At 38.4% G+C, this 27073-nt stretch overlaps 1 protein-coding gene across 1 annotated transcript; it reads left to right on the forward strand.

Moving 5' to 3' along the window:
* Positions 1–9830: 9830 nt before the first annotated feature.
* eml2 (EMAP like 2) lies at positions 9831–26739 on the forward strand. The gene is made up of 19 exons (XM_062419064.1): positions 9831–9894; positions 15404–15432; positions 15613–15742; positions 16058–16207; positions 17365–17434; positions 17817–17927; positions 19075–19170; positions 19258–19392; positions 19731–19830; positions 20472–20626; positions 21229–21354; positions 21484–21615; positions 21831–21898; positions 22303–22391; positions 22494–22591; positions 23010–23097; positions 23210–23305; positions 23823–23953; positions 24903–26739. Exons 1-19 carry the CDS (start codon positions 9878–9880, stop codon positions 25026–25028), a joined length of 1947 nt encoding a protein of 648 aa, XP_062275048.1. The 5' UTR covers positions 9831–9877; the 3' UTR covers positions 25029–26739.
* The last annotated feature ends 334 nt before the right edge of the window (positions 26740–27073 follow it).

Here is a 27073-nt window from a genome sequence, read left to right on the forward strand (position 1 = left end):
CCACTTGTCTGGCTCTCTGTGGTCATTTTTCTGGTTCCTGGAAGCAGTCATGTGTCTGCATTAACACTTACTAATGTCTCTCTGTGCTGGGACGGATAAAGAAGTTAGCAAGTAATACAAAATGTGTGAGTGTGTCTCGCCTGATGACTATCAAGTCGATGTGGCCTCTGGTTTATTAAGGCAGTAATGGAATAATGCTGAGTAACCATTGTAACAGTGTGTGTGTCTGTGTGTGTGTATTTGTGCGTGCATGATAATTCAAGGGCAAATGGAAAAGTATCCTGCTCTGCAGCGTTTTTAAACAGGTGTCCTGTCAGTAGAGGGGTTGAAGGTGTACCCTGCTGATCTCTCCATCTTTGTTCTTTTTTTCTTTGCTCTCCCATCTGTCTCTCTCTTAGTATTTTTCATTGCATTTAGCATGTTTAGCTAAATGTTAATAATCTTATTCTGACATGCACAGTAAACATGCATACTGTATGTTTTACATTGATGTTTTATCTATGCATCTATGCATATCTTTATGTTTGCATCTGTGTTTCAGATGGAAGCCAAGACAGATTCCCCCGGCGCATATTTAAGTTTGAAAATTGAAGTTGGGAACATTACATTTTTTGCATCTTAACTTCATCTCACTTTAATGGCCACATGATCAGAGTCTGTAGATTTTGTCTGATATATATAATATCAGTGTAACATATCACACAGTAAATAATTACATATTGCACTTAGTCATATATCCAGTGCATATTAAACATTTGAAATCCAGTTTAGACTCTGACAACGTAGAGTTTAGCCTGAGAAGCCGAGTCTGAGGTTAAAGAGGATAAACTTCTCTGATTTGAGTAATAACATGCCTTTTCTCTGGTGCCACTCTTAGTAATGGTAAATATACACAAGTATTGAAAATGTCTCTTTACTTTTTCCATCATTCAGCATTTTTGTTTCCTGGTTTGACGAGTGCAGTTTAGCATAGCTATGGCTTTTTATGTTGTATTCTCCATTTACAGTACAAACAATGGTCAGTATACACTATACACATTATAAACACTATACAGAGTTCCCCTATATAAAGAATTATATGTTGTATAGTAGAATAATGAAAATGGGAATGATTTCTGACAGTCTTCAGTCAAGAGAAACATGGAAAAGCAATGTGGTCTCTGTAATGATTTCTGTCTATCTCCCCTCATTTGTTGTTTCTGTTTCTATGCTCGGTTTAGTGTTCCTAATGGCTACATCAGTTCAGATAAACAGCATTACTGCTGTATTCAGTTAAAAATTACTCATTCTTATCTCTTTCTACTCCCATCTTTTTCTCTCACTCAACATCTCCTCCCACCTACAATCTGTCTCCTCTTGTTTTGATTACTGCCTCTTTCTTATGTTTGTTTCTTTCTCTTTTTCTCAGTTTGTGTATCAGTTATTTCAGCCTATGGTCTGTGCTTTCCACCTCATCTGTATTCAGTTATAAGAGTCATTGAGTTGTATTGCTCTTGGATTACAAATAGGACTGTCTATGGTGGTTTCTGTGTGTCATCTGGTCATTAGTAGATGGATTTGTGTTAGTGTAGCTATCATAGACACATAGAGATTTGTCAGTTTGTTTGTTTGTGTAGTATCACCCTGCCAAGAGGTGACACTTGATTGTATTTGTACCATTTTACCAACCTTAGCATCCAGGCTTTTCATTACTCATATTGTCTGAGAGTTCATTTTCAAATGGGTCACTGAGTGTCAAGACTCTGAAACAGTAGCAAATGAAGACTAATGAGAGGCATTTAAAAGCTGTCAGCCATAATGTGTTTCAGTTGTAATGGAAAATCTGGGATACTAACCAGGTTTAAATGAATTGCTAATATATATAAAATTCAGAAATTGTGAGCATTTTTTTTCTCAGTAGCTAAAGCCCTGTGGTCAGAGTGAAGCATTCATTTTTGGTAATGGACCACACATCTGATGTCTGATATTAAACAAAAGGCTAATATCATTTGGATAAATCAGTCTAACCCTACTACAAATGTTTTATAAATTGAGAAAGTTGGAGAAATTAAAGAAGACAAACAATGATGAAGGCCTGTGGTCTGATCTAGTGTTTTGCTGCTGGTTCACTGTCCATTTCTGCCATGCAAAACTCCCCTGAGTTTGATTTCTGTATGTAAATCTGAAGCTTGATTTCCCTGCGGCCTCTTCCTGGCTCATTTGACTGGGAGATGTGATACAGTAACAGTAACAGTACTCCCTGTGTCCCCCAGCTCAGCTCACAGCGCTGAACTGTTGCATGCTGGGAGCATTAGCTGAAGCAGTCTGACATGTAAAATCCCCTTTTTACAGTGCGGTGCTCTTTTACTGCAGGTTTAAATTTAATTTATATTATTGAAGTTATGGATGGTGTAAATATGATTGTGACCTTTGCATTAAAAATAATGATGACAAGGAGGGAAGTTCATGGTTGATTTTTTTTCTTTTTTTATCTCTTTTGATTGTAGGCGTAGTTTTATCTTCTATGCAGCCGTGAGACATACTGGCTCTGCTGTTCAGATGTAATTGCATTTAAAATAGTGATATTTGAATTTGAATTTTTTGCTTTTAAAAATGAATCTAGCTCATTGTCACTAAAGTGTTTAACTTGGTGTTCAACTGAAACAGGTGTTTGAAGGCTGATATTGATGTTAAGTAGTTATTGATATTGCAGAAATTTTAAAACAAAATTCACAATTAAGTATGTTTTTCATAAATAATCTCAGGCTTTCAATGTAGTCCGTGGCATATAAAGTACAGTATATTCATTTTATGAGAAATATATTCAATCCAAGGTGTTAAAAATAGATAATTGCACACTGTCAGTATTCATTTTTAAGACTCAAGTACTTTCTCAGTAGATCTAACATTTTAAAAGGCATAACAGTATCTCATTTGAGTAAAAATCTGTATTTGTGATTTTAAGGACATGGTTGTGTCAGAGTTGGCTTCGTGACAGAGAGGGGATAGAGTTTATAATTTAGGACGCATGATGAAAGGTCGAGATATTCTGTCCAAACAGAAACTTGTTTTTGACTTTATCGGCTCGTAATCTGTCAATGTGGGCCACAGATTAATAATCCGCACTGGGCAGTTTGCCTTCCATAATCTGGTAGGCGTCCGATGATGTCACCAGGGTGAGTGAGAGGACGGTGGACGATTAGGCTGATTACAGGTCAAGATGAGGGGAATAAAGGCGGAGGACGGAGGCAGGGATGTGAGGGGAGGAGTGCATGTATTTTTTTATTTGGCAGACAGTTTTGGCACATGTTGGGGCAGCTGAGTTTTCTAGCATTAGTGGTTGAACCAGATTTTCTTCTACAAAACAATCATTTCCTTCTTGTTTCACTGTGAGCTTTTTTGTGTCCAACCAGAAGTAACGTGTCCAACCAGAAGTAAAATGGTTTGTTTGTAATACAGAGGACTAACAGGTTTAAGCTTAAACAATGTTTACCCTTAATACTGATTTGCATGCAGTTAAACAAGAGTGTGTGTGGTGAGCCTTCCCTTTATTGGAAAGTTTTACAAGTGGCTCCAGAAACTCATTTAGGAAGCAAAAGGACATCTATAGGACATCTTTGTGATTAAGACAGGGCCTGATTTACTTAAGGTTTACGTGTGTAGAAACGTGTGCAAACTTGACATCACCCGCAAAAAATGTGCAAGCTGATCTACTAACGCAGCGCACTGAGGTTTTCATCTTTCAACTGTGCAAGATAATACGCACTGTCCATTTAGTATGTTTTCCATAATGAATATGTAATATGGGGCGTTTCAATCCCAGAAGGCAAAATACAGGGAGGAGAAAATGCAAATATGTTATTTAGCACGTGCATTGTGATTTACCAAACCTGAAGGTATTATTTCTGATGCTATGTCTATAAATAATACCTTTTTAAAGGACAGGTATTAGCCGGCTGCTCACTGCGCACAGATGACTTCTGTTACTGTGGAGAGGAGGAGACAGAGGCACAATGACAGAATACGCACAGGACGGAGTTTTTCCACCTGTGTTAATAATTTTGGAGTGAAATATTTTTGGTTTTACTAACAGCATTGACTTCGTCACAAATACTCTCCCATATGTCGGTTTTCTGGTAATATTTGTTTTTGTTATAACTCAATATATTTGTTAACCTCTTCCACTAGAACCTGATCACATTTCATTTTGCGCTTGCAGCTTTCTGCTCGTCCAAACTCTCCATAAAGACACGCAAAACCCTCATTTAAATACTTGGTCTTTATGTATTTCAGTTTTTCCAATGAATTAAAACAGAATACTCAGTACATTAGGTTTTCACAGGAAAATTGGATTTCATTCAAAGTACCAAAATCTACCAAAGTTCATTTTGGTACTTTACTCTAAATCTGTAACTCCTGAAGCATCAACTCAAAAAGTCCCAAAATTCTTACTTTAAATGTTTTTGCCTATTTATTTTGAACATTTTAAAAACAATATAAAAGTATGAAAATATGAACATATGAACATATAAAAATAGACTTTAATTATCGAACACAATTATACACAGTGCAATATGTAGTGTAGCTAAGTTTACCCATAATATCCTCTAAAATATGTAAACTGCTGTATGAACTTGATGCATGTGATTATAACAGAAACAATTAGCACAAATACTAGTATTTGCCTAAGTGGATCTTACAGTTCTGTTTACATTCAGCGTTTCTGACCAAAACACACTGTACCCTTGAGACCCAACAAACATGCTTCATTCATTTTCTTCCTCCACAAAATATTACAAAGTAAATTTTTTTAAACCTACTTTGAAACCTGTATCAATATCATCTATGTTTACTGCACATCAGATAGCAGTCATCCAATTCCAGTCAGTGGAATATGCATACCATTTCCATTACCGCCCTCTGCAGTTAATGTCAGTAAAATAGTACGCTAAACTGTAAAAGCAAAATGGACTTCAGACATTTCTTTGTAGAGTCGCTATTAATAAGAAAGTCCACAGTCTGTCATTAAATCATGCACAAGGATGTAAATGAGAGAACAAAGTTGTTTGTCTCCGTCTCTCTTTCTGTCTTTTTTTCCCTCCCACTTTCACATGGTGTCCATTCAAAGCAGCCACACAACCTGGTATCTGGTGTTGTTTACCTTCTCTTTATCTCTGCCTCACACTCACACCCAAAGTCTAAATAATTTAAACCAGTCAAGTGTCCTGTATGCTCTTACCCCCACCATGAAACTCAAAACTATTGATTCACAAGGCAGCAGAAGCAGGAGATATCCACAACACCCGCCTATAGCATCTGTTTGTATATGTATCCAAAATAAAGGAACCCAAATGTTTAAATACCCAGGCAGCTTACTGGTTCTTATAATTTATTTTCATCATAAATTATTTCTTCTCTTCTTTTGGACACTCCTTTTGACCCACTGCTTCATAATCTCTTCTCTATCACTTATACATCCAGAACCATGATAGCTTTTTACTTTGATAGTTTTTCTCAGTTGATGATGATAAAACCTCCATCTGCAGTGTTTTTGAGTAAAATACCAACTGACTAATTTTTACCTTGGGGTGTAACAAAGTATTTAGCTAAAGTTCAGACTTGTAAAACCACAGAAGATGAAGTGTAGTTATTTACTAATAATGAAAGGAAGTAAACAAAAAAAAGTTCACTATGTGTTTTTTTGTCCAATTTTCAGCTTTTTAAACAGCACTGTAAGCTCTAAGTCTGCAGTAACTAGTATTTAAACTAAAACCCTTTCTCTTCTGGCTGTCTCCCTGTCCAGATGACACAGTGTCAGCCAGCAGCAACATGGACATGGAGGACCGGGTTTCCCATCTGGAGCAGAGGCTCCAGCTGCAAGAGGACGAGATGCAGCTGCTGAAAGCAGCTTTGGCCGACGCTCTACGCCGACTGGGCTACTGTGAGGAGCAGAGCCAGGGGATGCAAACAGGGGCAAAGCATGCTGCTGGGAGGAGATCTCTGGCCACCACAGCTCCACCACCCCCTACAAAGGGTAAGTAAGGTGTTGGATTGATGATGGATCCACATTACAAACAGTCTCTTTGTCAATGTCATTATAATCCCTGGATTTTAAATTTGGAGATAGAGAGTGCACTGGATGGACTAGTACTCAGCATCAGCAGATACGCTTAGTAGAGTTATTAGTTTAGTCATTGGGAGAAAAAAGTTGGGTCATATCATCACTAAAGAACATGTAGCCTACATAAGTCTTAGCCACTGGCATGCTGCCAACAAAGTACATTTAATAGGTGATAGTTTTAAGTTTAGTTTAGTTATGTCAAATACAGAAAACCTTTAGGAATTCAAAGTATTGTTTTTGTTGTCTACTGATTGTGTTGTGTGTGTGTTGTGTATTTCCCTAAATTGTGCTATCTTTTCTTTTCTTGACCTCTCCTGACATAACTTTAATTTTATATTATCTGGATTTCATGCAGTCTTATGTGTGTGCAAATGTAATAAAATAAAATAAAAAAGCAAGAAAAGAAAAGCATGTTAGAGTTTCACTGCACATACCAACACATACAGAGATTGAGTTTTGACCCTGTTTTATTACATACTTTAAATTCTTTGTTAAATTGTTTACATTCTCCTCCTGTTTTCATGAAGCTAATGATAGTTTTTTTTACCTTCCAGTGCGTCAGCTGTTGCATGCTCTTCCCTCCAGACCTTTGAGTAATGGCTATGTTCAACAGAAACGCCTCCTCTCCTCTCCTTCGTCTCCTAAAAAAGAGGTGCTGCAGTCTATTAAAAGGTACGCACAATGTTAAAGAAACGAAAGCTTTGCCACAAACAAATCTGTGTTACGTGTTGCTCACACACGTGTTTGTATTCTTCTATTTCATCTTAATCTAAGTAAAGTGAGAGGGTTAAAAGGGTAATCTAGTAAAGATTAGAGACAGTCACTAAGAAAAACAGCAGACTGACACAACTTTTTGAGTAAATCTAAAATTTGGACACAGGCTTCAGGACACAGGAAACACAAAGTGATATTTTGGACCAATTGCCATGTTTGACCAGAAAGTCTATGGACACGGTGGAGCCAGATCGTTTTACGCTCTACATTCCTTTACACATCGTTTTGTCTTATCTGTCACCCTGGTTTCATCTTTATCACCCTCATCCAAGCAAATTCACCAGGAGTGAAATTTCGTATTTTTAATAGCGGCCTTGAGGAGTAGATATAAAGAAGGGCAGTGATCAGTGCCAATTTCTAAACATATTTTTACACACCTTTCTCTTCTCTTCTCTTCTCTTCTCTTCTCTTCTCTTCTCTTCTCTTCTCTTCTCTTCTCTTCTCTTCTCTTCTCTTCTCTTCTCTTCTCTTCTCTTCTCTTCTCTTCTCTTCTCTTCTCTTCTCTTCTCCTCTCCTCTCCTCTCCTCTCCTCTCCTCTCCTCTCCTCTAGGAAGAGTATGTCCACAGAGCGTCTAACCCTGGTGAGGAGAGAGATGGGAGCGGAGAGTCGGAGTCGAACCACTTCTTCTAGCAGCTCATCTGGCGGAAAAAGGTAACAGCCTAAATTATACAGTGTTCTTTTAAACCTATGAGCAATTCCTAAAACGTGGGATACATTCACTATTCTGTGAAGAAAATGCTGCATTATACATAAATGTAGAATTGACAATTGACTCTTGAATTGACATTCCCTCTAACAAGCTCAGAGAGCATGTTTGTGTACTGTGGGTCAGTAGATTTACCAGGGTCTGTCAGACTGCTGTAATGAGCTGTTTTACCTCTATGCTCTCTCTGTCTGTCTGTCTGTCTGTCTAGAGACAGACTGACTATCAGACAGTCTGACCGCAGTCGGTCTGAACAAACTGTGTCAGTCAGAAGCAGGAAGAAGAAAACGAGTCTCATTAGGGTTTGTTACTGCTTGTTATAGTAATCCTGATTGCAGCTGCCAGACAGAAAAACTCGAACTCTTACATTATAAATGAAAGTCTGTTGCATTCAAGCCCTTTCCAAACAAGCTCACACAATGCTGATTAATCCTATCACCACCAGATAAATATCTGTATTTAGTAGTTTACAGAGTTTTTAAATCTCATGTCAGGTGGGACATACCCTGGACATACTCTGGTTATTTAGAGTACAATAAGTCTTTATTGCCATTGCAAGTATACAATGAAACTCCATTTGAGCAGTCAAATTGCAGAATAAAAATATAAAATGTAACATATAAAATATATACACATAACAATAGCACACACACGCACAAGCCTAATCACATCTCACCCATACCCATGTCCACATACCATTCATACCCATACAACTTAAAAATATGTGTTCTAAAATATATATTTTGAATGCACACCCAGAGATTTTCACCAGCCCACCCAGCTAACTTCCAGTTAGCTCTCTGCTACTCAAATGGGGGATAAAATAATGTAATTGTGTGAGTCATCTAGACTTGATCAAATTGATCACATTCATAGCATACAGTGGAGCCTATAGTTTAAGCATGTTGACAGTGTTTTTGTAATTAGTCTCACTGCCAGAAGGGGGAGACAAAAGTCCTGCACTACAGCTTTAAGTGAGTACTGAACCAGCCTATAATGTCTAGATGTTAAAGTTACATTTTAGTCATACCTAAAAATATTAATAAAAGCAGAAGATTAATTTAGGTTTTTGGTATTTTTCATAGTCATAATGTACAGGATGTATTACATATAATACAAAGCCAAATCATGATATCAAATGTCATCATATCATCATTATTATTATGAAATATATTATTATTTCACCATTCATCTAAATGCTGTCACATATGAACTGCAAACTATAAATGAAGCCTTTGTTTATTTTCCTCTGTTCTTAATTAAATTAGCATAAATGTTGCTCCACCTGTATTTTTTCTGCACATCTTTATATTTATAGTTGAATTAACACAAACAGAGAAGTGCTGCATGAATAAAAAGGCAAAGACTAGATGCCTCTGCTCTGCCTCTCCTCCTTAAACAGCATCCAGGAAAGGAGAAGAGCGGTATCTGAATTTTATGTTTTATGTTTTTTTTACATTTACAGCCCGCAGTGTGGCAGCCCCTGCTATGAAAACTGCTGGTTTAGCTTCTGGAGTCAAAAGTGCACTTGTGAATGTTTTTCGAGAAGCAGACTGCATGAGAAAAAGAGAGAGAAAAAAACAGATAAGCATCATCAGTAGTATTGTCTGTGTCTTATCATCATCTGTAGCTCTTCCACAGTCAGCACTCACACACATTTGCCTCAGTAAATCTCAGATGTCACAGTGAATTATGTAATGGGGCTGTTGGTCTTTGCGATGCCACAGCTGTGAGCTTGATGGACACATAAGTATCCACATGCCACAGGCAAGTGAACGCGACTCACTGGTCACTTGTCATCATTAAACAAGCCCGGTGTAAACTGAATACAGTGATGTGTTGCTGTGTTTTTGGATGTTTTGTTAAGAGGAAGGCTTGTTATTTAGTCAAATCACACCATCTCTCTGATTATTTTTTTTCTTTTAATCGATTTGTCTCTCAAGGCTTGTTCTACTAAACCCATTTTTTTTAATCTTTCCTTAATTTGTCTTCCTCTGGACTACTTTTCTTCTCTGTCAAAACCTCATTCTTCAGTCAGACCTCATTCTTTCTTCTGCTCTCTTTTTTCTCCTCTCTAATCCTCTCTTTCTGCTGATGGCATCAGGTTTCTAACCGTTCTTGCTAAAAGGGAGCATGGTTAGGGGAGGTGGGGCTCCACAGTCAGGAAGTGTGTTTTGATTGGGTGACAGGGGCTGAACAGGCAGAGCTAAAAGTTTGCCGAGTGAAGGAGGAAGTCAGTTTGTTGCTGTGGTTGCTGGAGAGGAGTCGCTCAGCTAACTGTTACGGAAACCCTGCAGCCATGAAGAGATCCTCAAGGTAAATACAGGCTTTTACAATAGATAATCAATGATTAACAGAGTGATTGTTAGCGCATAGACTTTATTGTTGGACCTTTTTGGAAGAACTCTCAATGATTCATTGCACAAACATGAAATAACTGAGTTATTTGTGCACGAAGGAGGCTTTAGTGCTCAGATTACCAGCTGTTAACAATTTGAGAGAAGTTTTATTAAATTCATGTGCAGCTTTTAACATCAGCATGTAAAAATACTTCCCTTGTGTCACACACATTCAGTACTCTATTTGTTGTTTGAGTTTTATTTGAATAGATCATAGATTACACAATGAAACACAGTGAGGTTTTTTGTTTAAAAATGCATTGAGATTTCACCATATAAAGTTTTTTTTTCACTCTAAACAAAGTCAGCCATTAGGTCTGGCTTCAAAACAGCTTGAGGAAGTGTTCTTTTATTAATGAAACTCTGGTCTTGTCACGCAATCCGTTTTGGTGCAGTACTGTCTGCGGGACTGTGTGCGGTTGTGGGGAGGGGCAGCAGCACACTTACATGAATACAACAGAAATGAGAGCCGGTTGTGTTAATGGATCAGATTGCATGAGGCAGATCAAATTAAAACACCAGAAAAATGTGACATATGAGAAGAATGTACTATAGTATAATCGTGTAGTCGCTGCTGTTCATTACGAAAGCTCTCGAGGAATGAATTAAACTCAGTTCGTCTGCTCAAAAGATGAAATCTGACTTCTGTGGAAATAATAATGAAGCGTTATCTAAATGTGGTGTCTTTCAGAAGTAGATCTGCATAGCTTAGAAATGTCCTACTATTTCATTTCCACATTATGTGAATTGATGCAGCTTTTTTGTGTCATCAGTGGTTCTTTTGTCTTCTTCAACGGTGGAAACAAAGATGTCACATTTCTGTCCAGTAATGAAGCATATACACACTCCCACACACACGCACACACACACACATAGATGGGATGAGTGGATGTAAAGTGACAGAGGACCAGTCACACTGACTGTGTTCAGCAGTTATGTTAGTTAACTGATTGTTCTGTTAAATCTAATTGATTTTGGCAAGGCTTCAGCTTTATATGACAAGTTAACACACAAATAGATTATTACACATGTTCACATTGTACAAACTACAGGTGATGTAGGTCATGTAAACATATACTGCCTTGGATGGTGCACTTTTGCATTTTGATAACCCTGAAATTTAGGTTTTTTCTAGTGAACCTGTACAGCAACTTATGACAGAAGGTAGTACAAAATACTGCAGAGACTCATTTCATTATGACCACAAACATAAGAGGAAAGCTGCTCAGCTTACAGAAACCCTGATAAGATTGATTGGACATCCTGCTTTACATGCAACAAACATCATGCCCAAATCCCTGACTGCAGAGAGGCATTTTGCACCACTAGAACCAGGTCTTTCTTGAATAAACTGGAAACTTCTTGTCCCCATCGCTACCTTTCTCCTCATCTAATATTAACAACTGTACATTTTAGAGTGCAAGTGAAGTAACCCTTTATATCAAACAGCAGAGTACAAAGATGAGTGTTGCCATTCAGGTCTGACTTTATGCAAATACAAGGAATAAGGAAAAGATGAATATCATGTTAATTCAGTATATCACTCTCCTTTTGTGTTAGTGTTTCATTCTGTAGACTAAACGGCTTTAATCCACAGGAAAATATTATGAAGTTGATTTAAAATGTTCAGCTTCAAAGAATACCAAACATAACCTTTGTTAAAAAATGAAAAATAAATAGAAGAGATTTAACATCTAGAACAAATAACTTACCCTAATTCAGACTTAACCTATGCAAATTTTGATGGAGGAAAAGATCTGATCTTACAATAAACAAATTGAGATCATTTCCTTTTGTCCAATCAAATCTTTCTCCACCTTTCTGTCTCCCTCTCTCTCTCTCTGTGGTATTTTGTCAGATAAATGCCACACTGACTTCAGAGAGTATTAGTCTAATGGACCACTGCAGTACTTCAGTCATAATGGACCAGGAAATGGACACACTCTTGACCATTACCACCGATCCCACAGTTCAGGAGACCACTACCCATCACTCAGACCACAGTATCCATCAACTCTCTGATTTACTACAACATCCAACACTGCAGCCTTTCTCAGCTAGATAAGGCACTTAAAGACTTCCCTCTTAACCATGTAATCGGCAACGAAAATATGTACTCACACCTGCAAAAGTGTAGGTTTGTGCAAATTGTCAGCAGACAGCTTGAAAATTCTGTAAAACTGAACGCAAATATACATTAATTAAACTGGAAATTGGATACCAACTAGCAATAATACAAAAGTTATGTATTCAGTTGTCAAAATATTACACAAGTATGAGGCAAGTTCAGTAAATTCAAATAAACAAGCTAATTCACAAGATTACATAAAAGCTTCATTACTTGGTCATGCTGTGGTCTTTTAATCTCTATGCAAAAACATTGAAAACTTGTGACTTGAAAAGTTCTTTGATAAACTTTTTTGTTTCGCTTCGGCTCCAGCTGGAAGCCAGACCAGTCACTCAGTGAACAGGTGAGGAGTCTTTTTGATAAGAACGGCAACAGCAATCAGCGCTGGACTTTGAATTTCAAGTGCATCCAGACTTAGCATATCCTAACTTTGCTAATTGAAAACATGTTAAATATAAATTCATCATGATTTAGCAACTGTTTGATTCCTTAGAGTTATTCAGAGGTTGATTTTCCTGGAAACATTTATATTTTAATAACAGCAAGTATGTTTTTTGGGGGGGTTGAAAACCCAGAGAAAGCCCTGAGCTGCAATAAGGGTTCATGTTGATGTTTTTAGAGAAGCACAAAACATCAATTACTGTTTCTATCTCTTGTATTGGAGGCTATTCTGATCACCTGCCAAGCTGCTGTCTTTGTGCCCTTTTAATGAGGTTCAAGCAATAGTGTGTCGAGGCTGCCCAGACCACAATGAGAGAGTTTTCTTTTCTTCTTGTCTCGGCTGAAGGAGGTTAGGATCTTGATCGCACAAATGACAAATGACAAGACAACCCCTGAAGGGTATTTGCTGCTTGTCAGTCCCCTCTGGTTGGTAAAAGAACTCATGTTTTCAGAGTGCAGGCAAGCAGAAAACGCTAACAGTACACTCAGTGCATGTTAATCAATGGTCTGTTTGTGCATTCCCTCTCCCTAGAAACCTGGTGACTGCAACTAAAGCCGCATGGGTTTTAGTGCCACAGTTATTTGCTCCCAGCTGTCCTGTCTGCCTGGCTGCCAGTTACCCAGCATGCCCTGCACTAATTACTGGCTCTGAATCAATCTTGTTCTCTGATTGGCTAGAAGCAAACCACTCCTCATCTTCCTGGCAGATCACACGTACACATGCGCACACACAAACACAGTTCAAAAGACAAACGGGCCTTTATGTGGTTGTTTTAAAGAGCGGACACCCTGCCTGGTCGCCTCGAGCTGTCCAGAAACACAACAGACATGAAACAGGTCCTCAGATCAGTCACTTGTTTGCTCTGCAGTCTGTTGTTTCATCTTCTTTAATGCAACGTATTATGTTCAAACACACACGTCTCATTTTTATGCTTTCTGATTCTCGTTCTTTTTTTATTTGTTCTCTTTTCTTTTACCTAGGTCATTTGTTGATGTAAAATACATTGTGGCAAACCTGATTTATGATGATATAAAAATTCATTCATGAATACAATTAGCTTTTTTATCCAGTGAGTTGTCTGAGTGTCGTGTGACCTTTTCTAGTTACCTTCCCGTTAAACAAATGTCAGGATAAGTCAAGACACGCAGCTCATCGCGGTGCTTAAAGGTGAAGTGTGCAATTTTCCTGTATACAAAAAATCCTACTTACATTCAGCGTTGATCATTATCCTTGAGTTTGTGTCCTTGAGTTCTAAAAAGAAATGTTGGATGCATTTCTTTCTTTTTAAAAGTCTGTAAAGCACATTTTTTGTTGTTGAATATTTTAAAATGTGATGCACATTGTCAATCAACAAAATAGTTTGAAAATGGCCACAGGGATGTGAAGTGACCACATCACCCGCATGCAAATTAAACAGAACACACTCGTAAAAACAGTTCTCCATTGCAATATAAGTGGGTAAAATCTCCATAGAGTACCTTAACATTTCATAGTTTGCTGCATCTATCCTCAGTTTATGTATGTAATGTACACATAGGGCTTGTTATTCCTGAAATGGGAAAGTTTTCACTTATTGTATTTTTTTTAACTAATTTATTCCTATACTTCCCTCATATGTCACCTCTTCTTATTTTACCTTGTTTCAGTTTGTTGATGATGCACTAACAGTTAAGAAGAAGTTATAAATGCTTGTATATTATTTATTTCTTCTTTTTCATCAATGTAGAAATTCTTGTTGGCTTCAGTTTGTTTCAGATCCCATCCACCTGAGATAAATTCAGGTAGTCACGTCAGTTTTTCCTCAGAGCATTGCCGTTACTGACAGTCTAGACTCACTGTGTGCGGTTTTGTAATAAATATTTATGTAGAAAGTGGCTGTTTTCCACTTTGCCTCTACCTGTGCTTCCACAGGAAAGTCAAACACATAATGCCTGACTCTCCTGCTGCTGAGCAGGAAGAGACAAGCCCTCAGTTCCCTTTTATCTTATCTATGGTTACTTTTTTCCTGCTGTTGCCATGGTGATATCCAACTGTCAGATGAAGCGATAACAGCATCTGACAAGTTAGGCAGCATCTTGAAAGGTTAGGTTGAGTGGTCAGCATGCTCTCCAGTGCTCGGTGGGCAGTTCTGATTGGTTGACAGACAGACAGCTGACTCAGAAGAGCAGCGGCTGCAAACTGATGAGGCGGCCACAGGGTTTGATTGACAGGTCTAATTATTCATGTTGGCAAACTTGCTGACTCACTGATTGATTGTAACATTTAACGTCTAAGTTTTTCATCTACATGCATTTTGCTGTTCTTTGTGACATCAGGTGATACTAGTCCTAGTTCTCCATTTGACTCCTCTCATCCTCACCTCCTCCTCCTCCTCCTCCTCCTCCTCCGTCAAACTGTTTGGCCGAGCTCCACATTCACTGTGTGTCTATCTGATAAAAAAGTGTCACCACCCATGTTTGGTTACACACAAAATAGGATGTGTCTGTGTACTTTGAATGTGCTGACCTGATCAAAGACACTTGTTCTCTTTATCTACCTGTGCACACAGTCACATTAAAGAGAACTTCATTTGCATTTTCTTTATTCGCGAAAGAATAAGTCCACTGTGTCTTTAGCTGTGTGTCTTTTCCAGCTACAAAGAAATCTTCTCAGACCCACATTATCCTGTGATCTGTATGAGACACATTCTCAGCAGCTGTGTCAATACTACCATAGGTTCTGTGTAATGTTTGAGGCAGTTGGGTGAAAACAATATCTACATTATCCCTCTTTTTAGTGTCATTTTTAATTATGGAGTATGCTCAGATCAAATTTAACATGAAATATTTCATTCATGTTTCTTTTCCTCTGTTTCAGCAAATCCAAAGAATGCACCTTCAATGCAGGTAAGTTCAAGTTTTGCTTTTTTGCTTTAATTCATATGGATAAGTCTTGTGTGTCTAATTTAAGACTGTAGTAGAGTTACCATCCTATCACTGCACCACTTTACTGAGCTGTAAATAGGATGAGTAAGTGCTCTTTACCGACTCTGACTCCCTGCCTTCCGTTTCTCTCTCTCCCTCCAGAGGACGGCTATGTGAGGATGTTCCTCCGAGGTCGTCCTGTCACCATGCACATCCCTGATCAGCAGAGGGAGAGCTACAGCCTGGACCACAAGGTGGCGCTGCCTGACCGCAAGCTCAAACTGCAGTGGGTGTATCCTTCAGACTGGCAGAGGGAAACTGGAATTGATTAAAAACAACTTAGGGTCATAGAAGCTTTAATTTCTTCTTTATCACACATATGTACATGTATAACCACTTTGTTGTTTTGTATCCTCTGGAGAGACACACCTTTGGACTCTGTTTCTTATTTGCTGATAATCTAGAAATGCCAAAAGTATGATAAAGTTCAGTTCACTTATTAAAGAGCATCAGCTAAATGCCTAAAATAAAAAATATGTAAGGTTCTGGCTTGTTGGCCCTGTCTATCTTCAGCTATCTTGTTGTCCCTAACTTAAGCGTGGACTAGGTATGGCTACCGCGGTCGTGACTGTCGCTCCAACCTCTACCTGCTGCCCACAGGAGAGATTGTCTACTTTAACGCTTCTGTGGTGGTTCTGTACAACACCGAGGAGCAGCAGCAGAGACACTACTTGGGTCACAACGATGATGTCAAATGGTGAGTAACATCAGGCTTTAAAACAAACCAAGTCTCTGATTATATAACATACTGTCAGGGATAGAGGGAAAACCTGATTACCAATCTGCGGCATGTATACATTAATTTACAGTAAGAGTGCATGTAAATATTTCTCCCATTTCTCCAGTGTGCATTTTAACATACTCATTATGCTGAAACATTAACCACTCAAGTGCTGTGTGAGCAGTACACACGAAGAAAAGTACACTGAATAAAGTTGATAGCAGGACATGGAAACATTTGTTTAAACAGAGTCACTCTTCATGTGATATATCTTTTCAATAATACGTTGATATTGCTGGAACATTCAGTGTAAATATTTAATGTATTTCATCTACTGAAAGGATTTTGTACACAGTACTTAGATTTTTATAGTATACGTTTCGAGCCAGAAGCTTCCTCGTGAACTCCAACATCTAAAAAAAGAAAGAAAAAAAAGAAAACACTCACCTCTCTCATCATTCTTGGTTTTGTGAAACACGTCATTGACAGCTTCATGCAGCTGACTGTGTTTAACATTTATGTGATTTTTGGTTCCTTTAATGAGCGCTATTTGACATCCTGAGTGAGCTCTGTGACTGGAGCCACAGGGATGTAAACAAACTGAATCCCCCATGGGGCATGCTGGGAAAGCTTCTCCATCTCTGCAGGGAAACAATCGTGTTCTCCTCTCCCACGCCGTCACATCGTGTCCTCACGCTCATCCTGCCATGAAAAGGCTCCCGTCTTAACTACTGTGGTTTTTTATTGCACTTTTTTAATTTTTTTTTAAAGGCACAGATGTTGACGAGATAAAGATGATATGACGTGTGGTAATAAATCTTTGTGATTTGTAGTTTCCAAAATGAATAATCACTGAATTTGGCAATTTATGTTTTAAGGATTCTTTTGTAGTATAATGTCAACAGTGTGTTACTTAACCACATATTTAAAATTTGCTATCATCACAGCAGAAGAGCGATCAATCAATTTCCCAAACTTCTTTGTAAATGGAGGGCAGAGGCCAAAAACAAAACATGACTTGTTATGTTGATGAGTGATGGCAAATCCTAAACATGTCTGACTGTAGGTTCCATTTAGTGCTCATGAATGTTATGAAAATGAAGTATTAATTAATTTATTTTTTCTCTTCTTAGCTTGACTGTGCATCCTGACATGGTTACCATAGCAACGGGGCAAGTCGCTGGCAACTCTAAAGATGGAAAGGTACCGTGAAAACCACACTTGCATCACTTAGATCCTCCTACTGAGTGTCAGTTTATAACTTGCTGGTTAATATTGGCACAGGAGACTTACTGTATCTCATTAAAACCAGTTGGCCTGAATTTGCAAAGCAGATTTTGTAACAGTTTTTTTCTCTCACAGTATTTCATGTGATGTAAAAGTCCCATTAAGAATGTAAATTGATCATGCATTGAACAGAGAGTCAAAGAAAGTCAGTGGCTAATGTTATCTAATATTATGTAAACTATCCAAGTTGTTTAATTCATTCATCAGTTCCTCTTCTTAAATCCTCCCACTTTTTTGTTTGTGTGTCACTTTAGTTTGTCCAGCTAACAGACGTACACGTTTCTTCCTCTCTGTACAGCTGCTGGCTCCTCATGTTCGTGTCTGGGACTCCGTGAGTCTCAACACGCTCCATGTGATCGGGATGGGAGTGTTCGACAGAGCTGTCACCTGCGTGGCTTTCTCCAAGTCGGTGAGCATCTTCACATCCTGTACAGTTTTCAGAGGATTTAACACTGGTGATTTACCAAAGAATACAAGCTTTGAACTGTTGCATAACTGCATGAGGGACATTAAAACATGGATGGACTTAAACTTCTTAAAATTAAATGAGAACAAAACAGAGGTTGTCCTGTTCGGTCGCCCTGACCTGGTTCAGGTCCTTGCCAGCTCCCTTGGCCCACTAGCACCTTACATAGGATCCCACGCCAGGAATCTTGGCGTTATTATTGATGGTGCTTTTAAATTAGATAAACAGGTCAGCTCTGTGGTCAAGTCTAGCTTTTTTCAGCTGAGGCTTCTAGCCAAAGTTAAACCCTATCTAAGCCAGAAAGACCTTGAAAAAGTCATCCATGCTTTTATTACATCTCGCTTAGACTACTGCAACTCCTTGTATGTCGGCATTGACCAGTCAGAGCTTAACCGCCTGCAGCTGGTTCAAAACTCAGCAGCTCGTCTCCTAACTGGTACTAAGAAACGAGAGCACATAACTCCGGTGCTCTCTTCTCTTCATTGGCTTCCGGTTAGATACAGGATTGATTTTAAGATTCTTTTATTTGTTTTTAAGTCTCTGAATGTCTGACCTTATTAAACTCCATCAGCCCTCCAGAGCCCTTAGGTCAGCTAACCAGGTGGTCTTGGACGTTCCTCGATCCATCAGCAAAACTAGAGGAGATCGAGCCTTCGCAGTTGCGGCTCCCACCCTGTGGAACACATTACCTTTTACTGTGCGGACTGCAAACAGCCTCTCCACTTTTAAAACACTACTTAAAACGCACCTTTTCACTTTGGCCTTTGGTGGAGGATAGCCGCTTTTATTGGGTCTTTTATCTGTTTTATTTCTCTATATTATTTTTTTTTTTTTTAGTTTTTTTTTTTTTAGTTTTGTTTTTATTGTTTTTATTGTTTGTTTTTATTGTTTCTACTTATTTTGCTGTAAAGCACTTTGGTAGGCCATTGGCTGTTTTAAATGTGCTATATAAATAAAGTTGACATTGACATTGTTCATTTTGCTTTTTGATGTGCTGAAAATGTCTAAGATGATATCAGATCATTTTTGGACCAGAAAAAAGATAACATTTTTTGAAGAATTATGAACTTATTATTACTTTTTTCATCAGAACGGAGGCACCTTCCTTTGCGCTGTGGACGATTCCAACGATCACATCCTGTCGGTCTGGAACTGGCAAAAGGAGAAACAACTGGCTGATGTCAAGGTACCCTGACCTCTAATCACCTTACCTTATCATTTATATAACAGCAGTGAAACATGTTTTACATCTTCATGCCTTCTGTGTCTGCAGTGCTCCAATGACTCTGTGCTGGGTGCCGTCTTTCATCCCATGGACGCCAACCTGATTGTCACCTGTGGAAAATCTCACATCAACTTCTGGACCATGGAGGGCAACACACTCACCAAGAGACAGGGCCTGTTTGAGGTATGGCGTGATAACAATCTGTCACACTGCCCTCCCTCCTCACATCAACCTTATGAACACACTGTATGATAAAAAATACACTCAATAACTACATACAGTCTAATAAGTCTGGTGTCACTGTTGAATTGTATTGCATTTTAGTGTGAGGTGTTTAATATTTTGTCTCCTCACGTTAATAGACAGTTTAGCCATAAGAGTTAATCGTCTCAAATGTAAAGATCACATCATAATGACCAGCACAAGCTCATTCCTATAATTAGATACTTAATTATCATAAATGAGGCTACCTGAACAATATATTTGTAAGTAAAACTTAAACTTAAACTTTCTCTCTCTAGAAACATGAAAAGCCAAAGTATGTGTTGTGTGTGGCATTTGCTGAGAATGGAGACGCCATCACAGGAGACTCCAGTGGAAACATCTACATCTGGGCCAAAGGTAGAATCTGAAAGCCTCACACTGATCCCAACCTTTTGTTCCACAGGTTAAATATCATCACAGCCAAAAATAAAGTCATCTGTAAAGATACTGAATAATAAAACCAGTATGGCTGTAATGGTTTATTGCTAAAACTCAGCCACTGAGGTCACTGCTGAAGTCTGCTGAAGAGATTTACTGCAGTAATATCAGATTCTTGACCAGCAAGCAGATGTAAAACATCTCCAGTTAAACAATTCATTTTCCTTGTTAGACTCTTAAAATCTTAACATGTCGCATATGTTCAATACAAATGATCATGAGTCATTTTCTTGATAGCACCGCAGCAGTCTTATTTAAAATGGTGTCTAAGAAGATCCTTAAACACAGAAAATAACTTTTGATTCTTGTCTTTGAATTTTTGTCTCTTCTTGTATTGAATGTTACCTAATTAAAACACAACCACAAGCAGTTTGACTTGTAGATACGTTTAATTTAGTGGGAAAGGCAATCTTAAAAAAAACATGAATTTTATTATAACACTGAGGAAAAATGCAACCTAAAAAGTAACGTTCATATGCATGTTTAAAAGCCTGAAAACAATCCAACAGAGACAGTATTGAGCTTTGATATCCTGATATCCTCTGTGCTCTGATTGACAGGTGGTAACCGCATCAGCCAGGTGGTGTCAGGGGCTCACGAGGGCGGGATTTTCTCTGTTTGTGTCCTGAAGGACGGGACCATGGTGTCCGGAGGAGGGAAAGACCGCAGGGTGGTTCTGTGGGACCACGACTACAGAAAACAAGCCGAGATGGAGGTGAGAGAACTGAAATAACTATTATGTGTTTGTTGAAGACACAAAGACGGAAAGATTCTGCTATTCAACATATAAACACTATCATTACATCCGGCTTTTGAAACAGTGTACCTTGTCGAACATTACCATTATAGCAGCAGAAATAAGCAACAACAAATAAAGAAATGCTAGACTTGAAGCCCAATTTGTTTGTGTTATTATAGCATCTTTTATGATCGTAATGCTGTAACACTGCAACCTGCTATGACAATAACAGAAACAGTACAATACAAGGACCAAGATAAGATAGCAGCTAAATCCAAGTTTTTAATGTTTTCTTGATACTAATAATGTTTTTTTTGTAAAGCATTAAAATGGGCCTACAGTTTCAATTATGATCACTTTTTCACCATTTATTCATATATTCAAATCCATCTACAGAAGATATGTTTAAAATGCACCACTGGGCTTTTAAAGATCAGCACAATAACACTGTTTTCTTAATGTATAAATACATAAATAATAATGTTCTCTTTATTCTTGACTTAGTCATTACATTTTGTAAGTTTACTTGGCTTTGACGTTGTGGTCTATCTATGGACTATCTTTGTGTGTGTGTTCAGGTGGGCGAGTTGTACGGACCTGTTCGCGCTCTGGCTGAAGGTAAACCAGGAGAGCTCTTCGTGGGAACCACCAAGAACGCCATCATCAGAGCCGCCTTCCCTGACACATTAACACCTATTGTACAGGTACAAACACACACACACACACACACACACACACATAATTTTCTTCATAGATAATTTAATTTACAGTGGAAGGTGTTAACGGTATATACAGTCTCAGGTGTATTGAATAAGACATGTATTGTGTTACAGGGTCACACAGATGAGCTGTGGGGTCTGGACATCCATCCCACCATGGAGCAGTTTGTCACCTGCTCCCAGGACAGACAGGTTCACCTGTGGGACACCAACTCCCATCAGCCCCTCTGGAGCAAGACCATCGAGGTGATGAGGAGTTCGATGTTTTGATATATTTTGAGAAGTAATTAACATGAGGATGAAATCATTAAGAACTGACATGACACTAGAATAATATAACTAATAATTAAAAAGAAGTTACAATAATCATCAAGCTACAATTAAACTGTATAATGCCACTGTATTTCTAATAATAAGAGAATAATAATTGATCCTCTTCACTGCTCCTTCCTGTGCTCCAGGATCCAGGGAGGTCTGCAGGTTTCCATCCCAGCGGGGCTGTTATGGCAGTGGGGACCATGTCTGGAAGGTCAGACTCTCAGCTGTCAGACATTATGTCTTCACAGTTACAGTTTAGGAAACTAACACAGCATTTATAACAGGTGGAACACTTTCTGTGCAACAAGACGACTAATCCAAAGAAACAACCATGTGAAGCTGTAGACTGTGTAGGAGGAACTAGTCAATTTAGGGTTTATATTTGTTTAGATTTATTGGCCAATAGATTTACATTTACTCTATTTGATCTATTCAATTAAAAATAATAGAAGTTAAGAGGTAATGCTATAAGTGTGTAACAAAGAATGAACTATTTTCACTTTCTAAAAATATGAGTATTTGCTGCTTATTCTTCATATCATTGTAGATCAAGTTTCTTTGGGTTATGGGACTATGAAAGTGTGACTCGTGTGTGTCTGTGTGTTTGTGTCATAGGTGGTTGGTGCTGGACACTGACACCCGGGATCTTGTTTCTATGCACACAGATGGCAACGAGATCATTTCCAATGTAAAATACTGTCCAGGTAAAACATCACCTGTCCTCGTCAGCTGTCATGTTTGTAGTTCTGTATTATCTATTATTTCTGCTGAACGTGCTGCTAACTCTGAGCTCTTTGTGCCTGCAGACGGTAACTTCCTGGCTGTTGCTTCCCATGACAACTTTGTTTACATCTATGCTGTGACGGAGAATGGCAGGAAATATAGTCGCGTGGGGAAATGCACTGTAAGTAATAATCTATTAGTTGCATATAATTGCACAACCACATTCCAGAAATAACTTTTTTTTCACAATTCATCATTTAATAGAATCTTTAGCAGTCTGAAAGCTTTAAAATAGAATTTAAAATAAATGATTTATTTATTTATTTAAAGCAGTCACAGCTTTAGCCACTTGGGGCCCTTCCATGTACAACCCTATTATATAACCAATGTTAAAATATCAAACCATTTCAACCCATGAAATGCTTTTACATTAAGTAATGAAAGAAATGAAGAATGATGAAATTCTGACCTTTCCTATCTTATAATAAATCATGAAACTAAAACGCACTGAGGTTTCAGTCACGTTTCCTCCAAACTGGAGAGCGTGAAACCCTGTTTTATCTCTATTTAAGTGACACAAATTCCTCTCTCTTCCCCAGGGCCACTCCAGTTTCGTCACCCACTTGGACTGGTCAGTTGACAGCCAGTACCTTGTCACCAACTCAGGAGACTACGAGATCCTCTTCTGTAAGTCTTCTGTAGCATTTACATTTACAAGTGGTGGTTAAGGTAACATTTTGAGTTGTTGCGCAGCACACAGAACATGGTGACGTTTTTATGTTTTTGTTTTTTTCCTCAGGGGAGGCATCCAGTGGTAAACATGTCACCAATATGGATACTATGCGCAACCTGGAGTGGGCCACTTCCACCTGCACTTTGAGCTTCAACACCTTCGGTACGTCTTAGAAACCCACTCTGTTATGTTAATTCATTATAGAAATAGATGTTGGATTATGCATCTGTGCTTGTGAGCTGCTGTTTCCCACAATTATCACAATTATCACAATCATGTGTAAAAACCTGCAGGCACACAGTCCTTTATGGAATAGTTTGGACATGTTTGAATTAGCTGATAGCTCATAGCAATTAGCAGTGAATGCATGAAGAAGAAAATTGCCAGCTCAAAATGGCAACAAGAGTGTGTTATTGTAAGTGTTAAGCAAGGTTAAACTTTTGACAGCCAAATATGTTAACCACTCTGGCTAGACTGTGATTCTTTATAAGAAAAGAGATCAAAGAAATGAGAGGGAGTGAAAGGGTACATCCACTCACTGATGTTTATGTTTAATGTTAAATTGTAAAAATTTGGCATTTTGATACAGAGAATTTTAATGTTTGACTGTATTTCTCACCCTTTTTTCTAACCTTCTTTAATCTCCATCTCTCCCTCGCTCTCTCTCTGTTTCTCTCAGGAATATGGCCAGATGGAGCAGACGGCACTGACATCAACGCTGTGTGCAGGTCACATGACGGATCCCTGCTGGCTTCTGCTGATGACTTTGGCAAAGTGCACGTGTTCTCTTTCCCCTCCTCTCAACCAAGGGTCAGTCACGTTCACTCACAGTTACTCACTGTTAATGTGTTTTTATGCACGCGTTGTTTTTGTATCGACATATTAATGACCTGTAGCTATCCAACAGTTTATCTTTTGACCACACTGTTCCTCAGATGAGGTGTTAATACACAGTGTGAAAGCTCAAAAGAAATAACTAAACACTGAGCTACAAGCTTTCTATGCGGGATCACAGTTTGTTCTACTAGGTGTTTATTTTGGTCTCACAAACGAGTTTAGACTGTCAGCTTTTCTTAACAAGCTCTCAAGTCCTGTTTTCAGCTGAGGCCGTTTAAACACAAGCTGTGAAGTTAATTGTCCGTTCAGACAAGCTGGCTTCCATTAGCACACAAACTCAGGAGCTGCAAATAGTTACAACATGCTCGTATTGTTTTAAACACAGTTTGACACACATTTGGAGCATAAATCCAAAAGAGAGTTATTGTTAGTTGTTGTTAGCACTGTCAGAGTTAGTTGTTGTAACTGATACTGATGTCCTGATGTTTAAAGATTAATTGGTTTTCTTAAAATTATTCCTCTGTCAAAGGTTTCATTGCCACTATCAGTGTTTCCCAACCCGGGGGTTGGGACTCCCCAATGCTTCTCGTAAATAAATTTAAATGTTTGTAAGATGATTCATGGAACAGCCAAGAGGAAAAATGTGGAGGTGTCACTCTTTGATGAAGCAGTTCACAGACATATGTGTGCAACCTGTCAAGCAGACAAGCTTGTTTTTTAAGTGTACAGTCCAAAGGATTGGGAACAGGTAGACAGTTTCAAGTAGATTTTTAATTATTTAGAATGACAAAAACACATTAACAACAATTGGGTTAAGTGCCTCATATATCAAATACAGCATCTTAACATTTCATCTTGTTGTCATGTCTGATTAGACTAATAAACTTAACTTTAACATGTCACTTCCTCCCCACTCTTTCAGGCTCAGAGCCACGAGTACGGTGGCCACAGCAGCCACGTGACCAACGTTGCCTTCCTGCACGACAACAGTCACCTGATCTCCACCGGCGGGAAAGACACCAGCATCCTGCAGTGGGTGGTTGCCTAGGCAATGCCATAAATCCACCTTGCTGATCCCCACAGGCAGGGACCCGCATCCTATCTAACCCCTGTCACCTCTTCACTGTTCTACTCTCTTTCCCACCAGGGGGCAGCACCTCCTCTGTGCCTACTGGAAGTAATAATAAATGAATAAAATAAATACGCAACTCTACAGACCCACAGATGTCACACCGGATGAAATGATGAGAGTGTTGTAATATTGTCGTAAATGGATTATTATTCAGTGTCCTGCTGTTTGTAATAGAATGTAGAAAAGAGCATTTGTTGCCACACAGGAAGTGAACCCTAACTGTTCCCGAAACAAAAACAAAAAAATTATAATTAACTACTGCACCGGCCAAATGCTACTGATGTTGACTACACAGTGATTTTAGCATTAGTACTAACTGTGCCTAAACTGTATTTATCTTAACCCCCTATAATGGAAATTCCACCTATTTTAAAAGACAAGTGTCTTGGCTCCTTAATTACAAATTATGTATACTTTACATTTTTGACTGCACCTCACACAATTATGGTTAGGGCTATATTTATATTTTAGAGTTTAATATTAAGGTATTTCTCCTACCATAACAGACAGGTATTGGTTTCCATTCATTTCTTGTGTAGTATGAAAGACATTTGAAATGTGCTTCAGGTGGGAAATTGCAAGTTTTTTAATTGTGAGGTAAAGACTTTTCAAATCAGCCTGCACCATAACTGCATCACTACTCAACAAGAAGAATGTAATATTGACAAAAATGAGGGCAGAATTGATGTTCAACGTAATGGATTATGCTGCTAAATTATTTTAACCATAGAGCTTCAGACAGTACTGAATGCATGAAAACCCACCAGATTCCTAACACTGAGGAGAAAATACTTCCAGTTGTCTGTAACTTAGGTTGCAAAATGGTGAACTGAGATGTTAAATATACGGGACTTGAAATAAAGGGGTTAAAACATGTTTCTTGCAAACGCGAAATCAAACCTCGTACTTGTGCAGGCATGTCAAAAAACTGCATGGTACCTCGTCAAGATGCAACATTTAAAAAGTCATTGTTCCAGTCTATCAGCTTCTAGCTTTCAGACAGAGTGATTCATGTTTATGAGAACTAACTGACTTGTCCTGCGGCAAAGGAATACTCTATGAGGACTCCTAAAATGGGTGGTATTTCCCTTTAAAATCTTTACTACAACCCCATTGCCTTCTGACACTTTTCCATCCCTCAGCCTGATTTCCAAACTCTTTAGGTGCAGATTGTAAGTATTACAGATTGCTGTAGGGAGAATGTAAACAGTACAAAAGTGTCTTTTTCTTTTTTCTTCTTTTTTTTCTTTCTTTTTTGGTCCCAAGCTTCTCATTTTGCCTCCCTCCCTCCCTTTCTGGGCTGCTGTGTTTTCATGATTGTATTACTACTGTAACTGTGCTGAAAAGGCACTGGATGGCGCTACAGTGCAAGAGAATGAGCATGAGCGAGGCAGCCTTCCTCCTGTGTATGCCGTTAATGTCGCAAAGGTCTATAGAGTAAATATATATATTATGCAGTATATCCGAGTGGCTGTGTTATTTTAATATTAACCTGTTACAATGATGGATGTTGTTATTATTCTTGTGGCACTTTTAGAGATTTACAGAAGGGTATTGGCTATACTGTGCTGTAGAAGTGAGCTTGAGCTATGCTTTGCCTTCTTCTGGTTTGTTAATAAAGTTTTTACCCAAGTACTGCTGAGTGGAGGTTTTTTCTCTGTATACATTTGCAGAAAATTATAAAATCTGATGTCAAGACACTGTTATAGTAAAATAGAGACTATAGTAAGAAGTTTTTAAATCACTTACACAATATAACTAAACATCTCAAATAAATGATGCCATCTACTAAAAGACAGACCCATTTCCCAAAACTATAAACACTTTTCTTCATTTTCATTCATGTTCTCATTTAGAAAGCGCTGACAATCAATGTCATTAACTCAAGTCATCACAGCTGGGACCAAATTAACATATGATTCCCTAGGTGGAAACACTAAGAGTCGAGATTGTTGACACTC

The sequence above is a fragment of the Scomber scombrus genome, chromosome 5, assembly GCF_963691925.1.
Source record: "Scomber scombrus chromosome 5, fScoSco1.1, whole genome shotgun sequence".
NCBI classification, from domain to species: Eukaryota; Metazoa; Chordata; class Actinopteri; order Scombriformes; family Scombridae; genus Scomber; species Scomber scombrus.